The sequence below is a fragment of the Conger conger genome, chromosome 14 (assembly GCF_963514075.1).
Source record: "Conger conger chromosome 14, fConCon1.1, whole genome shotgun sequence".
NCBI classification, from domain to species: domain Eukaryota; kingdom Metazoa; phylum Chordata; class Actinopteri; order Anguilliformes; family Congridae; genus Conger; species Conger conger.
The window spans coordinates 1,543,138-1,560,741 of record NC_083773.1 but is presented as its reverse complement, the minus strand read 5'-3'; the positions used below and the strand labels follow the sequence as shown (position 1 = coordinate 1,560,741).

General features: G+C 46.4%; 1 protein-coding gene across 3 annotated transcripts in view; it reads left to right on the top strand.

Moving 5' to 3' along the window:
• LOC133109792 (copine-5-like) overlaps window positions 1-17,604 on the top strand; it is a 138,743-nt gene that overhangs the window by 35,560 nt on the left and 85,579 nt on the right. The window contains exons 4-7 of one of the 3 annotated variants that reach the window (XM_061219388.1): window positions 5,777-5,880; window positions 8,922-8,961; window positions 9,892-9,906; window positions 10,002-10,078. In XM_061219388.1, the coding sequence (XP_061075372.1) occupies window positions 5,777-5,880; window positions 8,922-8,961; window positions 9,892-9,906; window positions 10,002-10,078 (236 nt within the window). Of the gene's footprint in view, window positions 1-5,776; window positions 5,881-8,921; window positions 8,962-9,366; window positions 9,388-9,891; window positions 9,907-10,001; window positions 10,079-17,604 lie in introns of all 3 variants that reach the window. The other 2 variants (XM_061219387.1, XM_061219386.1) reach the window with 2 other exon arrangements.

Sequence of the window (17,604 nt, the reverse complement as noted above, 5' to 3'; positions counted from 1 at the left end):
CATAATTCAGTCTCATGAAAACATCGTTTTCAGTAACTGTTACTAACGTAAAGGCAGGTTCTGCTGCCCTTCTTTACACCGTCGGCTTTGTCGTCTCTTAGAGCGAGGATCATCAAAGAACGGCTGGTTCTCCACCCACTTTACCTTTACCTGGGGGTCAGGTGTGAAGACAAGCCAATCAGAAGCACTAATTGCCCGGGAGAAAAGAAAACCAGGGCTGGATTTGGTTGTGAGGGCCGGATTTGATGATCCCTCTTAGCGAGAGTCTGCTGAACTTCAGACTCGCGATTGGATGAGACATCACATGTTAATTTGCATGTACCTGCTGCTTATTCCATTTCCTGGGCTAACGAGATGGATCTGCATGTCATTCAGACCCGTTTAGACAAACTGTTTGAAGATGCAAGGCATTGACAGGAAACACTGTCCGCTGACAGGGCTTGGTGAGAAGCCAAACGGGCTTGTGTGTGAGGAGTAAAAACATGAGAATAATCTGAAGTGATTTTAATTTCAGTCAGTGCCATTCAGTGACCAGTACAGGCTTTTAGTGTCCCTGGTGAAGTCATGGATTCAATTTGACACTTGTCAAGTATAATCTCTTCCCTTATCAGTATAACTTCAGTGTTGAAGATGGGCCTAGTTATTTCACGACTTGTGCAGATGTCCCTGAGTTTGCGGTATTATATGACTGATCATTGACGCTGCAGACAGCGATTGTACCAGTACCGCGGGGTAGCAGCTTTCATGTTGATATCCTGCAGTTCCCAACAGCTCCCTGTCACAGAGTAGAGAGTGACAGCCTTCGCGGGGACGTCTCTGTCAAACTGTCAGCGCACAGGGGTGGGGAGCGATATCTGCCCTGAATTCTGTCCGGAGATATCCCTTCACTCCAGCCCCGCTGGGCAAAGACATTTAAACTAAGTCTTATATTTTCCCGATTGCATCAAAAGCCATCATAATGGAAAAACAGATTTCCTCCATACTGTCTGAAGTGGCAATCGACTGAATCATTGAGCGAAGCATTCAATCATTAAGACCTTCTCTGCCTTTAAAGATTGTACAGAAGGCCCTACTATAGCAGCCAAATCGCTGCGGCCTTTGACGTGAGAGGAGAAGAACAGACGTAATTTTACATCTTACAGTCAATTCCTCAAAGGACATTTTGGACATGAATAATGTGGATTAATAATGATAATGATGTGCAATTTTAAGACGCACTAAGAGCCTTTAAGCCTGCGCGTTTAGCGTGTTCTGTGCCGTAGCGGTGTGATGTCTGCCTGGCGACAGCCTTACGCTGACTGAGCTGCTAATGTACCGGGTACTGTTCTCTGCGTCCGTGTTTACTTCACTCCGTTCTTTCCTTGGATAACTGGCCTTTGTGCTTTATCGCTGCAGAAGGAGTCTCTGTTCCTCTATAGCACAACACATCTGCACCGCCTGTTTCTGTTCCACTATAGCACAGCACATCTGCACCTCCTGTTTCTGTTCCTCTATAGCACAACACATCTGCACCTCCTGTTTCTGTTCCACTATAGCACAACACATCTGCACCTCCTGTTTCTGTTCCACTATAGCACAACACATCTGCACCTCCTGTTTCTGTTCCTCTATAGCACAACACATCTGCACCTCCTGTTTCTGTTCCTCTACAGCACAACACATCTGCACCTCCTGTTTCTGTTCCACTATAGCACAACACATCTGCACCGCCTGTTTCTGTTCCTCTATAGCACAACACATCTGCACCTCCTGTTTCTGTTCCACTATAGCACAACACATCTGCACCGCCTGTTTCTGTTCCTCTATAGCACAACACATCTGCACCTCCTGTTTCTGTTCCTCTATAGCACAACACATCTGCACCTCCTGTTTCTGTTCCTCTATAGCACAACACATCTGCACCTCCTGTTTCTGTTCCACTATAGCACAACACATCTGCACCTCCTGTTTCTGTTCCTCTATAGCACAACACATCTGCACCGCCTGTTTCTGTTCCACTATAGCACAACACATCTGCACCTCCTGTTTCTGTTCCTCTATAGCACAACACATCTGCACCTCCTGTTTCTGTTCCTCTATAGCACAACACATCTGCACCTCCTGTTTCTGTTCCTCTATAGCACAACACATCTGCACCTCCTGTTTCTGTTCCTCTATAGCACAACACATCTGCACCGCCTGTTTCTGTTCCACTATAGCACAACACATCTGCACCTCCTGTTTCTGTTCCACTATAGCACAACACATCTGCACTGCCTGTTTCTGTTCCTCTATAGCACAACACATCTGCACCACCTGTTTCTGTTCCACTATAGCACAACACATCTGCACCTCCTGTTTCTGTTCCTCTATAGCACAACACATCTGCACCTCCTGTTTCTGTTCCACTATAGCACAACACATCTGCACCTCCTGTTTTTGTTCCTCTATAGCACAACACATCTGCACCTCCTGTTTCTGTTCCTCTATAGCACAACACATCTGCACCGCCTGTTTCTGTTCCTCTATAGCACAACACATCTGCACCGCCTGTTTCTGTTCCTCTATAGCACAACACATCTGCACCTCCTGTTTCTGTTCCTCTATAGCACAACACATCTGCACCTCCTGTTTCTGTTCCTCTATAGCACAACACATCTGCACCTCCTGTTTCTGTTCCTCTATAGCACAACACATCTGCACCTCCTGTTTCTGTTCCACTATAGCACAACACATCTGCACCGCCTGTCTCAGATGTGTTAATATGAGAGAGAGAGAGAGAGAGAGAGGGGGAGAGAGGAGGAAACAAGGGGAAATGAGAAATCAAGGGTGTGAAATAGAGAGGGAGCAGATGGAGGAGGAAAGAGAGAGAGAGATACAGGGAACGTTTAAAGGAGGAGGAAGTGGAAATGGCACTTGACTGGGACACACAAGGTTTGTGGTTTGATCTCCAGTGTAGCCACAATAAGATCCGCACAGCCGCTGGGCCCTTGAGCAAGGCCCTTAACCCTGCATTGCTCCAGGGGGGGATTGTCTCCTGCTTAGTCTAATCAACTGTACGTCTCTCTGGATAAGAGTGTCTGCCAAATTCCGTTAATGTAATATGATGTAATTAGAACTGAGATGTCAGGTGACCGATGTGGCTAAGTCAATTTCAAATAAGAAAGAGATCATGGCTGGTCAGAGATAATACTAGGCATGCCCTTTTTAAATCTAAAATAAAATGGCGCATAATCATTATAGCATATTCTAGATACTGTGAGCTACATTCCACATATATTCCAAGGGGAGAATGACATGCATGGAGCATTAGATTATAACTGAATTATTCATGCTTAATAAAGGGTTTATATGTATCAATTTACAATGTAATATCAATAAATGGTGAAAGGTGTGCGATTTTAAAAGGTTAGGGCTCCACACACACTGTGAATATTGGAACATTGTGTGCAGTATTTTCAATCCGGACACACTAAACTACAGTCGTCATGCTTTTAATAGTATCAATTAATTATGAATGAACCGCAGAAAAATATATACACTTTCCAAGCCTCCAATACATGGCAGTAACAGAACTACACCTTGACATTGGACTTATTCGTAGAAAACTTTGATAGGACATCACTTAACTGGTAAATAAAACACAATGTCAGCACTTCAGAATAGCAGTGGACGCTAATATTGAGGCTAACCCGAAATGACTGCATAAAATGAGCAGCATGTTTGTTTATCCTCCGTAGGAATTTTGAACACCGGGACTAAATATGCAAACTTCAGCTTCAGTGTGCGTGAAATGTGAAACCAAGAAGAGCAAGCAAAGATATGTTTATGCTAATTAGTGATTGTTCGCCGAGTGCTAATGGAAGGGGAATCTGAATCTGTTTTCAGGTTTTCAGTTTATTGGATGAGCAGCTGAATAATTTTGTGAGGATTTTTATACTTTCCGTGGCTGTTCAGCTGCTCTGCCTGCCTGATTAGTCCTACAAGGATGTGGCAGCTTTGAGATGGATTATTAGACACGGGCGGGTAGTTGGTAGACTCCACGTTATTGGAAGCTTTGTTGTATTTGCCGAGGTTTTGGAGAAAGTAGCTCTTGATTTATGTACTTGACGGTTTTATTTTCACCTGAGACTGAAGATGGATAAACGGGTTTCGAGTGGTGCTTAATTCAGCCTTTGAAAAATGACGGTCATTGAGCTGAAAATAAAATAGAATTAAGATCTGAGGAGATTGTCTCGCTGCGAGAATAACTTGAGCTCATTATCAAATGATATCTGAGGAAAGTTTTGCAACCTTTTGATTTAAAAGAAAAGAAACCATTAAACATAATTTTCATGATTTCAGTCAATTTTATCACTTTACTGGAAATGGATCTTTCTGCAAGTACACATCCAAATCAGCCAAATTATGACTGACCCACCTACGTAAACTGCATGTTCATCAATCTGATGAACTGTGATGGAGAGTGACTCAGTAGTGCCATCATCGCAGAGAGAAGGTGCACAAACGTTACGTGACCTCTATCATTTTAGCAAAATACGAGAGAATGTATTTTATTTGTTGTTTTTGATGGGAGTCCATTTCATAGTAGGAGGCAGAAGTATGGCAAGCAGAGATGTGTGGGGCAAAGTAATTTCATCAACTAAAGTCTTAAAACGCCCACATTCTGGAAATACGGTTTCACAATTTTAATTGATTTGCACAGAATACAAATTAATAAATAAAACAAAAGTTTCAGCAAAACTGTAGGTTTACCCTCAACCCACATCCTGTGAAAGTAGAGCTCATTCAGGGCCAACCTTGCTATTATCAACCGGTGTGAAACTTTTGTTTTACTTATTAATTTACATACTTAAATATGCGAGGATTGAACAGATTGTTAGCACAGAACACAAAAGGACAATGTAACTGCGGCGGGAGAGGATATGAGCCTAAATACCGGGCAAACTTTACCACGTTTCTCGCGGCAGGTACATCTGCAGCAGCGCATTAATAATGTGTTTTATAGGGATGAAATTTGGAGGAAATAATCGAGCTGATCATGCGCGCTCTGGGGGCCTCAGAATTACACGCTATTCGGCGGAAGCGGTGTTAATTGAAGAGTAATTACACGCAGAGGCGCACCCGGCCCTGCTCTGGGGATTGAGGTGGAGCTATGACACCTACAGCCACCGAGCCAGACCGCCGACAAATACGCAAGTGTTTCGGATTCAAATTCTTTTCTGCGCTTTACTGAGCTTGTCTGGTGTATTTGACCCCATTAAATGCTCTCAAAAAGTGCACATCCCACCTTCTGGTCCTCTTGGCTGGCTCATTTGCATCAGGCGAGATCAGTTGAGCAACAGAAACAAAGTGTTTTCATGCAGTCGCATACTCCAGTGGCAATGCTCATAGTGTTCCTGTCGTTTGGTCACTGACATGGGGAGACGTTGGCTCAGGCAGTAAGAGCGGTCGTCTGGCAGTTGGAGGGTTACCGGTTCGATTCCCCGCCCTGGGTGTGTCGAAGTGTCCCTGAGCAAGACACCTAACCCCCGAATGCTCCTGACGAGCTGGTCGGTACCTTGCATGGCAGCCTATCGTTGTTGGTGTGTGAGTATGTGTATGAATGAGTCAATGAGAAACATCAATTGTACAGCACTTTGGATAAAGGTGCTGTATTAATGCCATTTACCATTTACATACTCCAGTGGCCATGCTCAGTGTTTCTGTCATTTGGACCATGTTCATTCTGAGCTCGTTCCAACAGCTGTTAAACTCTAAAAGCCTCTCTCTTTGTCTCCCATCTCTTCCGATCTAGTTTGGCAGAACAGAGGTGATCGACAACACCCTGAACCCAGACTTTGTCAGAAAGTACATCCTGGACTACTTCTTTGAGGAGAAACAGAATCTTCGCTTTGACTTGTGAGTCAACCATTTTGATTTCATCCTCCAGAACACGTTTCGCTTGTGGAATACGCCATTCTCACCTCTTCTATAGCTTTGTCTCTTTCTTTTACACCATGTTCCTTCTCTCCATTTCTCCTTCACCCCGCTCTCTGCACCTCCAGAGATGTAAAGTCCAGGGGTCAGTAAAAGTCAAAGTCCTGCCATGTGTTTCTTCCACCCATCAGCTCAGCTGATTTCACTCATTAGTTCTGTCTCCTGGCTGGAGAGTTGTGCTACTTAGCAAATCCAGGTGGTTGGAAGAAAACAGTGGCAGAGCAAAAGCATTTTCTGGACCTGGATTTTACACCTCTGTTTGTTTTCTGCCACATTTTTGCTATTTTTCTACAGCAGGGATGGGCAGCTTCAGTCCTGGAGGGCCGGTGTGTCTGCAGGATTTTGCTGCCACCAGTTACCCTGGCTCAGTCAGCTAATTAGCCATATACAACATGACTGATTAACTTGTAAATTAGACCACAATAAAATGCAACAAAACTAGAACATTTATTAGCTGCTGTTTATATCACTGAATGTGGCTGTAAATGACAGATCATGTAAATGTTTGGGCTAATTAAATGATTAAATGATTAAGATCAGGAGTTGGTCTGAAACCCAGAAACGGACACGGTCCGCTTTGCCCATCCCTGATCCACATGTTGGTCTGGATTCTGCTCTGTTATGAGCTGGCTATCTGTAAGGCCGTTCTCTCTCGATCTCCATCTCCTTCCTCACTCGTGTAACAGGGAGAAGAGGAGCTCTTGGATGCTGAACTGCAGCATTGCCATCAGTATTTTTATTTTTCTGTTGGAGCGGAAAGGTCGAGTCTGACTCGCTCTCTGTGTGGCTCCTGAAGAGCGGGCGCTTGAGAGGGCTTAGACGAGTGCCCGTGATTTCTGTCTATATTCCTCGCCTCTGACACCACCTGATGGTTTTTATTTATTTTTTTATCGCAGAGTGCTTCTCTGTCAGTTGCTAGAAATGAAAGTTTCCTTGAACAGAATTATTTTAGGTTATTGAATTGGTAAGGCAACTCGAAGCAGTTACCTGTTAAATTCCCACTGATTGGCAGGCCTGTAGCGTAGTGGTTAAGGTAAATGACTGGGACACGCAAGGTCGGTGGTTCTAATCCCGGTGTGGCCACAATAAGATCCGCACAGCCGTTGGGCCCTTGAGCAAGGCCCTTAACCCTGCATTGCTCCAGGGGAGGATTGTCTCCTGCTTAGTCTAATCAACTGTACGTCGCTCTGGATAAGAGCGTCTGCCAAATGCCAATAATGTAATGTAATGTAATGTAATTGGCAGAGGGAGACAAGTTGGCCAAGGGCAGCTTGTTGACCGAGTGGCTAAGGTACATGACTGGGATCGGAAGGTTGGTGGTTCCGCCCCCGGTGTAGGACAAGATGCAAGAGCAAGGCCCTTAACCCCACATTGCTCCACAGGGCGATTATCCTCTGTTTAGTCCAATCAACTGTAGGTCACTTTGGATTAAAAGCATCAACTAAATAACTTATTATTAAATTATTAGTATTATTACATTATTGGCATTTGGCTGACGCTCTTATCCAGAGCGATGTACAGTTGATTAGACTAAGCAGGAGAGAATCCTCCCCTGGAGCAATGCAGGGTTAAGGGCCTTGCTCAAGGGCCCAATGGCTGTGCGGATCTTATTGTGGCTACACTGGGATTCGAACCACCGATCTTGTGTGTCCCAGTCACGTACCTTAACTGCTATGCTACAGGCCGCCCCAATTATAATTATTGTCATTTTCTTCCCGGCTACCAACCCAGCCTGGTCCTGGCTCCCTAGCAGGAGCCAACATGCACACACACACACACACACACTGGCTTTCCCTCCTTTAATTGCAACATGGCTGATCAATAACACTGTGTGCACAGTATATAATGTGGATGCTGAACTGCAGCATCCACATTATATAGTATATAGGGGCAGCCTGTAGCGTAGTGGTTAAGGTAAAGGACTGGGACACGCAAGGTCAGTGGTTCTAATCCCGGTGTAGCCACAATACAGCCACAATACTTGAGCAAGGCCCTTAACCCTGCATTGCTCCAGGGGAGGATTGTCTCCTGCTTAGTCTAATCAACTGTACGTCGCTCTGGATAAGAGCGTCAGCCAAATGCCAATAATGTAATGTAATAATGTGTAACTGTGCATCCTGGCCGTGCAGGCTGGGGCAGATAGATCTGTATGATGTGTTATCATACACTCAGTTCACACATCCATCTGCAGTATGCTTAACGTGGTGAAAAAGGCTCACTTCTGCAGTGTGTCCAAATTCATGTCCAAAAACACAGAGGAGCCCACCTGGCTGATCTCTGTACAGCGAATTCTGTTTTTTTTCTTTTTTTTTAGAAATCCTTATAAAACGAGAAGATTACACTCTCAGATTACCCATCTATCCTGTGTTCTTCAGCTCATTCACAGATGAGTTCCCCAGTTCTGTTTCTCTCTGCATGCTGGGCTCCTATCTCTCCCATCAAGCTCTTTGTTCAAATAAGATGACTCTCTTTCTTTTCTTTCTCTCTCTCTCTCTATCACTCTTTCACACACACACACACACACACACACACACACACACACACACTCACACACACACATACACACTCACTCACTCACACACACACACACTCACACACACACACACACACACACACTCACACACATACACACTCACACACACACACACACACACACACACACACACACACACACTCACTCACACACACACACACACACACACACACACACACACACACACACACACACACACACACACACACACACACACTCACTCACACACACACACACACACTGGCTTTCCCTCCTTTAATTGCACACCAAACCTTGACGGTCATGGTTCTGGGTTTAGTGAATCTTAATTACCCAATCTTATAATCAGGCTTTAAGCCGTTCAGCCCCTGAAATGGGGAAAGTTGAGACTCAGAGAGGATATCAGAGAGCTGTTACAGATCTCAAACTCTCCTGCTTGATTATTTTACAGATACGATGTTGATTCCAAAAGTCCTGACCTGTCCAAACATGTGAGTAGAGGAAGAGATCTCTCTCCTACGGTAAAATGTTCAGTGTTGCTTTTACTCTGAAAGAGCGCATTTAATCTGAAACAGCTGAAGACCCTGTTAGTTCGATTAACGCTGGACATTTTACTGGATAATTAAACTTGCCTGATTCTGCCTGCTGCATCCTGTTCTTAATGGAATATTTTACGTTCAAATGCCTGTTCATGCAAATCATTCTCATTGTTCTTGCCAGGAATCCAAATGAATCCATCTTGGATTTATCCCAGGGAAATAAACTCACCTTTATTTCCACATTGTAATCTCCCTCCATTCTTAGGTGTGTTTTATATGCCAATGTGAAATGTGTTGACTTAATATATTTTGCTATCTAGAATGTGTAATGATATAGCTTGTGTTTACCAATATCAGATATTTAGATTAGAGTTGTATGTTATAATCATGAAAAGCTTTTTGAGCCCATGATATGATACTATACGGCTTTCAGATCGTCAGATTGTAACACAGGCTAACATTTTATCAGATTTATTGAGCATTATCAACATTAATTGGATACAAAAAGCTTTGATAAAGACATCCATCCTAGCCAGATTACTGATGTATATTTGGATTCATCTGAGGGCTTGCCTATTTTCATATCATTTTGCATGTCCTTGTTTTTTCTGTTTTTTGTTTTTGTTTTTTTAATGTTTTTTTTTTTTGTTGCTGCATGACCTTGCATGCGTCCCAGACTCCCTCCCCTTCTCTCTCAGCTCTGATTGGTAGGTCTCTCCCGCTCTCTCTCTGTTCTGATTGGTAGACCCCTCCCGCTCTCTAAGCTCTGATTGGTCGATCCCTCCTGCTCTCTCTGTTCTGATTGGGTATTGTGTCTTGTGCTTCCTGTCACCGGACATGTTCTGTTGTGTTGATTCCGCTGCCTGCGCCCCCTCCTGGAAGCCCTCCGAACTGAACGTACGTCTCTGCTTCAGCCACTTCCAACCATGCACACCGAGCCTCTGCCGCTCTGTCTCACTCTGATGACGTCATATTCCCTCGTCCCCCACCAGGACTTCCTGGGACAGATGTTCTGCACCCTGGGGGAGATCGTGGGCTCGCCCGCCAGTCGTCTCGAGAAGCCACTGGGGTGAGTGAGATCCTTCAGTCTGGTTTTTAGAAGCAGGCTCCCCCCCCCCCCCCCCTCACATTATGCTTCCTAGGGGGGGATTCCCCTGCATGTTTCCGTTGGTGCACATTGATTTGCGGGTGACCTCTGACCCCTCACGGTTGTCAGGGAGACACCCGGTCCTTCCAGGAGAGGTGGGGTGTCTGTATACATGTCAGTGTTTCAGCACTTTGGGTAATTTCACAGCTTTTATTGAAATGTGTTTATTACTCCCCCAGAGACACCACATCTCTGATTCATAGGTTTACAAATCCTAAAGGGGCTGTTAAAACATGGCATTGCCCCCTGCTGTAAAATCCACCCATGACCAGCTGCCAGCTGTTTCAAAACCTAGCTGGAGCTGGTCAAACCATGTTGAGTATGGAGCTGGTCTGAGCTGGTCAACCAACTACCTGCTGCTTCAAAACCTAGCTTGAGCTGGTCAAACCATGTTGAGTATGGAGCTGGTCTGAGCTGGTCAACCAGCTACCCGCTGCTTCAAAACCTAGCTTGAGCTGTTTTTTTTCCAGCAGGTTTTTCTGTTCTTGAGAATAATCATGAACGCCGGGCACGGATATGTTGCCCTGGAGTCTGGCTGGAGTGGAGGGATGGTGATAATGGTGATTGCATAAGCAGCGTACTGTGAGTGGAGGTCATCGATAGGCACGTCTCCTCTGAGGTTCTGGAGAGTTCTGGAGAGCCTCCACACGCGTTCGCGCTCCCGCCCTGCAAAAGGCAACTCCCACACAACTCCGTGTTTACCCTCGATCATCTGTCCCTCCGAATCGCTCAGACCCTGTTTACACACACACACACACACGCTCAGCGCTGGCATCGAGAAGCTCATATGTCTGTGTGTGTGTGTGTGTGTGTGTGTGTGTGTGTGCGCGTTTGTGCCTACTCTGTGCACTGTATGTGTCTGAGAGTGTGGTTCTGTGCGTGTGTACACAAACTGTGTTTGTCAAACTGTGTGTTTCTTTTGTGTGTATTTGTTGGTTTGTGTGTGTTCATGCCTGTGTGTGTATGTGTATTTTTATATATGTGCCTGCGTGTTTATGTCTCTGTGTCTGTGTTAGAGATTAGATTAGAGGTTTGGTTTAGGGTTAAGTTTAGCTTTGGCCTTAGCAGTTAGGCTTAGGGTTTGGCTTAAGTTTAGGGTTAGGTTTAGGAGTTAGGCTTAGGGGTAGGGGTGAAGTTTAGGATTATGGTTAGACCTCAGTTTAGGCTTAGCATTAGACTTAGCAGTTAGGTTTATGGTTAGATGTTATTATGTCAGACTACTGGAACCTTTAAGTAGGAAGAATTTGGTCCCTCTTGTGTTGGAGTTTTATGTCCATTTGTTCAGTCCTCTTGGGAATAAAGTACTACATTTTAGCGAGAGCTAGCTTCAGTACTAACCAATCCCAGCCCTGCTTACCGTCAGCACCAGCCCGGCTCTGCTTAGCATCAGGAGCGCGGTGTCTGATGTTATGGCTGCTGGCGTTCTCGTCCTTCTGTACTCCTCTGCTCTCCTTTGAGCTCTGCCTGTCATTTCCTGTTTCTAAGCACATCAGATTCCAAAGCCAAAAAAAGAAACGCCGAATAAACAACAAAAACAAAAGCCGGCTTTGCCCCCGTGATGAATCCTGCATGAAAAGACGCTCCTGTCACAGCTGTAGACCTGGAGCAGCCGTGCTGGAGAGCTCAGATGCACGCGCCCCGTCTTCCCTCCCTGTCTGTTAGGAGAAGACTGTGGACCTGGAGCTCGTCTTTGACAAGCAGGCAGACAGTGAGCCTCACACCAAAGACCGGAGAGGACGAGCCAGTGACACCACTTATTTCTACAAATTATCTGCTAATGAGTGTTTTGTTTTCCAAATGCCATTGCCTTTTTATTCCGGGTGCTACTGATTTAAAACAAATATAGGCATGATTTGATGATTTTCATGGATTATTATAGATTGGTAATATAATTTGATCATTTTATGCTCCAGTGATTGGAAGAACCCCTTGATCCATCATGTGTGTGGTGTATAACACGGGATTGTAGAGTCATATTTTAATACTCAAGACCACTGTATTGCTTGTGATTTTAAAGCTCACGTCAGTGGGAGTGCTGATGGTCAGGGCTGATGGAGGCGGGTGGAGAGATGGGCTGAATGAGCAATCGTGTTGACGGTCCTCACGCCGGTCAGGGCTGATGGAGGCAGGTGGAGAGACGGCCTGAATGAGCGATCGTGTTGACGGTCCTCACGTCTGGCTCGAGGGCACGGCGGCACGCCGACAGAAATTAGATTCGCTCTCTCCCCGGCTGGGAGGTGAGACCGAGGCGGTAAATCAGGAATTTTCAGAGAGATAATCAGTGTGGGTCTCGTACCTCTCCGTGCAGCGAGCACGTTTCGTCAGCTTGTTATGTTTTAATAAAAGATACCGGCTCTGCTGTTATTGCTGCCTCCACAGAGCCCCACGATCCGTTCCTCATCTCTCTCTCTCTCTCCTCCGTTCGAATGAAACACAATTTATTGCCAAAAACAGCTTGTTTTAGGGGGTACACTGGACTTTGTGTCATAACAGTTTTAAAGTGACACCTTGGGCTCAATGTCTGGTTAGCAGCCTGTTGTTCAGGGGGCAGCCTGGAGAAGTGTGGCTAAGGTATTTATCCAGTGGTGAAGGTGCATGACTGGGACCCGCAACGTCAGTGGTTCAAGCCCCAGTGTAGCCACAGTAAGATCTGCACAGCTGTTGGGCCCTTGAGCAAGGCCCCTTAACCCTGCATTGCTCTAGGGGGATTGTCTCTTGCTTAGTCTAATCAACTGTAAGTCACTTTGGATAAAAGCATCAACTAAATAACACAATAGGACATTTTGCAATCAAAGCAATGTCAGTATTTTAAAAGCAGCAATAATTGTATTTGTGTGTGTGTGTGTGTGTTTGTAAAGTGTTATAATTTCTTGGTGTGCTTTATTTTTAAATATTGCTGTGTATTTCCCTCCTGTCAGGGATAAGACATGCTGATGTAAGTCTGTCTCCTGCAGTGAAACTAATTGCGTGCACGGGCTCCATAATTACAGCCGTAATGAAAAGAAGCGGCATCCTGTAAAATGAGCTTTAAAACGCTCACGTCGTTAAAACGCTGGCGTCGTTTATTGCCCTGCCCTCCTGCCCCAGGGCCCCGCCGGGGCCTCTCCCCGTGTGGGTAATTCTGGGCAGCAGGGGTAGGGATGGGATCGCGGGGAAACGGCTCTCCGTGGTTTAATCAGTTTTCCTGGCTGCATGGAGCCGGCACCCCCTCTTTCAGATCCCTGGATCTCCTCCGTGTCTCTTCCTGTCTGTTTCTGGTGCCTGAGTACGCGCTCAACGGGGTATTCCAGGGACACAGCCCCCCCCCCTCCCCCCCATGCAGAGAGATAGAGGCTGTTACCTGTATGCTGCTCCCCCCCCCCCCCCCCCCCCCCCCCCGCTCCAGTCACACAGAGTCGCGTCTCGTGTAATCAGGAGGAAATGAAAGTGGCTGTTAATTACCGCGGAGTCGTTACTGCCGGCCAGAGAGGGCTGTGCTGCGGGGGGGGGGGGGGGTCTGTAAATGACACCACACTGAGTGAGAGAGTGAGAGAGTGAGAGAGAGTGAGAGAGAGTGAGAGAGAGTGAGTGAGAGTGAGTGAGAGTGAGTGAGAGTGAGTGAGAGAGAGTGAGAGAGAGTGAGAGAGAGAGTGAGAGTGAGTCTCTGTGGGTGTAGAGTGAGTGAGTGAGTGAGTGAGTGAGTGAGTGAGTGAGTGAGTGAGTGAGTGAGTGAGTGAGTGAGTGAGTGAGTGAGTGAGTGAGTGAGTGAGTGAGGCTCTGTGGGTGTACAGTGTGTGAGTGTGTGAGTGTGTGAGTGTGTGAGTGTCTGAGTGTCTGAGTGTCTGAGTGTCTGAGTGTGTGAGTGTCTGAGTGTCTGAGTGTCTGAGTGTGTGAGTGTCTGAGTGTCTGAGTGTCTGAGTGTCTGAGTGTCTGAGTGTCTGAGTGTCTGAGTGTCTGAGTGTCTGAGAGTGAGTGAGTGAGATTGGCTCTGTGGGTGTACAGTGTGTGAGTGTGTGAGTGTGTGAGTGTGTGAGTGTGTGAGAGTGTGAGAGTGTGAGAGTGTGAGAGTGAGATTGGCTCTGTGGGTGTACAGTGTGTGAGTGTGTGAGTGTGTGAGTTGTGAGTGTGTGAGTGAGTGAGTGAGTGAGTGAGTGAGTGAGTGAGTGAGTGAGTGAGTGAGTGAGATTGGCTCTGTGGGTGTACAGTGTGTGAGTGTGTGAGTGTGTGAGAGTGTGAGAGTGAGTGAGTGAGATTGGCTCTGTGGGTGTACAGTGTGTGTGTGTGTGAGTGTGTGAGTGTGTGAGTGTGTGAGAGTGTGAGAGTGAGTGAGTGAGATTGGCTCTGTGGGTGTACAGTGTGTGAGTGTGTGAGTGTGTGAGTGTGTGAGTGTGTGAGAGTGTGAGAGTGAGTGAGTGAGATTGGCTCTGTGGGTGTACAGTGTGTGTGTGTGTGAGTGTGTGAGTGTGTGAGAGTGTGAGAGTGAGTGAGTGAGATTGGCTCTGTGGGTGTACAGTGTGTGAGTGTGTGAGTGTGTGAGTGTGTGAGTGTGTGAGTGTGTGAGTGTGTGAGTGTGTGAGAGTGTGAGAGTGAGTGAGTGAGATTGGCTCTGTGGGTGTACAGTGTGTGTGTGTGTGAGTGTGTGTGTGTGTGAGTGTGTGAGTGTGTGAGTGTGTGAGAGTGTGAGAGTGAGTGAGTGAGATTGGCTCTGTGGGTGTACAGTGTGTGAGTGTGTGAGTGTGTGAGTGTGTGAGTGTGTGAGAGTGAGTGAGTGAGATTGGCTCTGTGGGTGTACAGTGTGTGTGTGTGTGTGAGTGTGTGAGTGTGTGAGTGTGTGAGTGTGTGAGTGTGTGAGTGTGTGAGTGTGTGAGAGGCTCTGTGGGTGTACAGTGTGTGAAAGCAGCGGTAGATTGAGTCAGTGGGTGTGTGAGAGTGGGTGTGTGAGAGTGGGTGTGTGAGAGTGGGTGTGTGAGAGTGGGTGTGTGAGAGTGGGTGTGTGAGAGTGGGTGTGTGTATAGTTGTAAAAGGAACCACATGATTCCACTGAACAAACCCTATCTAGTTCAAGGTTTCCTTGTTCGGGCTAAAATGTTCTTCTTTTCTGGGAGCTTTCACGCTTCATAAGTGTTCCATAAAGAACTGAAAAGGGTTCCTCCATCGATACAAAGCAAACCTCTTTTACCGAGAGTGCACCTATACAAACTCCCAGTTACTTCCCACGGACAGTAGTTACACTACATCAGAGCTACCCTAGAAAGAAAGAAAGCTTTAGAAGTACTGAAACACAGTTACAGTTTTTTTGTTAAGCCCAGAGTGTGTTTGGTGTGTTAAACCCAGAGTGTGTTTGGCTTGGTGTGTTAAACCGAGAGTGTGTTTGGCTTGGTGCGTTAAACCCAGAGTGTGTTTGGTGTGTTAAACCCAGAGTGTGCTTGGCTTGGTGCGTTAAACCCAGAGTGTGCTGGGCTTGGTGTGTTAAACCCAGAGTGTGCTTGGTGTGTTAAACCCAGAGTGTGCTTGGTGTGTTAAACCCAGAATGTGTTTGGCTTGGTGTGTTAAACCCAGAGTGTGCTTGGTGTGTTAAACCCAGAGTGTGTTTGGTGTGTTAAACCCAGAGTGTGCTTGGCTTGGTGTGTTAAACCCAGAGTGTGCTTGGCTTGGTGTGTTAGACCCAGAGTGTGTTTGGTGTGTTAAACCCAGAGTGTGCTTGGCTTGGTGTGTTAAACCCAGAGTGTGCTTATTGGCCCAGTGTTGGTCATAGTGACGGCCCCCATCCCTCAGGATTAGGACTGGGAGCGGAGTAAATATGACAGGCTCCAGTGTGTCTGTGGACTGTGTTGAAATGGGCGTGATCATAGCCAGGAGATAAAGTGTGGCTGTAATCATACGATCTGCCTTGTTTCCATCTTAAACATCCAAGCTTTCAGAGCTTCGGTGATTTAATCAGCAGAACTGACTCCCGTACTGCTCTGAGAAAATGTTTGTGTTTCCCCACTCTGATCATGCAGATCCTGCATTTAATTTTTTTATTTAATTTATTCATTTACCAGGGACAGTTCCCCTTTAATGACATTTTCAGTTTCCACGTCGATGTAAATGTGCCAGAGGTAGCTCATGCTCACTAGATGAACCAGTAAAAGCCCGGGACTCTTCTCCTGCCAGACTGAATTATCCAGGGCTGGCGGGGCCGCAGGGGGGAGGTGGTGTCATATGCCCACCCGGGGCTCACCGAGCCAGCGCTGTGGGAGGGCAGGGTGACACGTCTGTGGGGTATTTCTGTCATTTCCCAGTATTAAAGGCCCAGATTACCTCCCTGTTTGAGGAGTTACTGTGATAGGGGTCTCTGGGCTGTCCGTGTTCTTCCCTTACATTACATTGGATTACATTATGGGCCTTTGGCAGACGCTCTGATCCAGAGTGATGTAAATGCATGCCCATAACCGGGGACAGAGCATTGAGGGACGTGCAGTTTCACGTGCTAGGAATACCACCAGAGAAAGACTTGGGCCTTGTTCATTAATCTGATGACATCGGGTTATAAGCGAAAAACCGTTTCAGGGAGCAACGCTAAGAATCAGAGTAGGAATTCCAGGCAGAGGTTATGGAATGAATCCGTAATCACGCACGGAGATGGCACAGGAGTGGTCTGTGATCACAGAGACGCCTGATCTCGCCGCACACCGTATCACCTGTACCTGGCTCTGCAGTGGGGAAAATGGCGGTGACTTCATCACTTGGTTTCAGTTGCTGTGTAACTTTGCTCAGCTGATGCTTAGAGGGACCATGTTGACCTGTCACAGTGTTCTCTGTATCTGCCCCTGATTCAGAACTGCCCTCTGTAACTGCCCCTTATTCAGAACTGCCCTCTGTATCTGCCCCTTATTCAGAACTGCCCTCTGTACCTGCCCCTTATTCAGAACTGCCCTCTGTATCTGCCCCTTATTCAGAACTGCCCTCTGTATCTGCCCCTTATTCAGAACTGCCCTCTGTATCTGCCCCTTATTCAGAACTGCCCTCTGTATCTGCCCTATTCAGACCTGCTCTCTGTAACTGCCCTTATTCTGAGACAGGGGGGCGAACATGCAAGCTACAGGGTAAAGCAACGATTGACCGTGTGCTTCCCTGCTGTGCATGCTGGGAATAATGCATTGGTGATTTATGTGGTCTGCTGTTGTGCAGTGTAATTGCATAAAGAGGGCAGTTACTGATAATAACACCATGAAACGTGTTCATCTGTGGCGCTGCTGGTCCCAGGATGTTTGCAGTGCTAGCACAGGCTGTGTCAGTGGTGCTACTGGCTACTCAGTCAGGGCTGCTGGTGTAAATAGCTGGGGTTGTGTATAATTACACACACACACACACACACAGACACACACACACACACACACTGAGTACTCTGGTAATTGCTGAGTTATTACAGTGGTATTTAATATTGATTAAGCTACTGACACACATTTCACTCATAGCGACGGAGA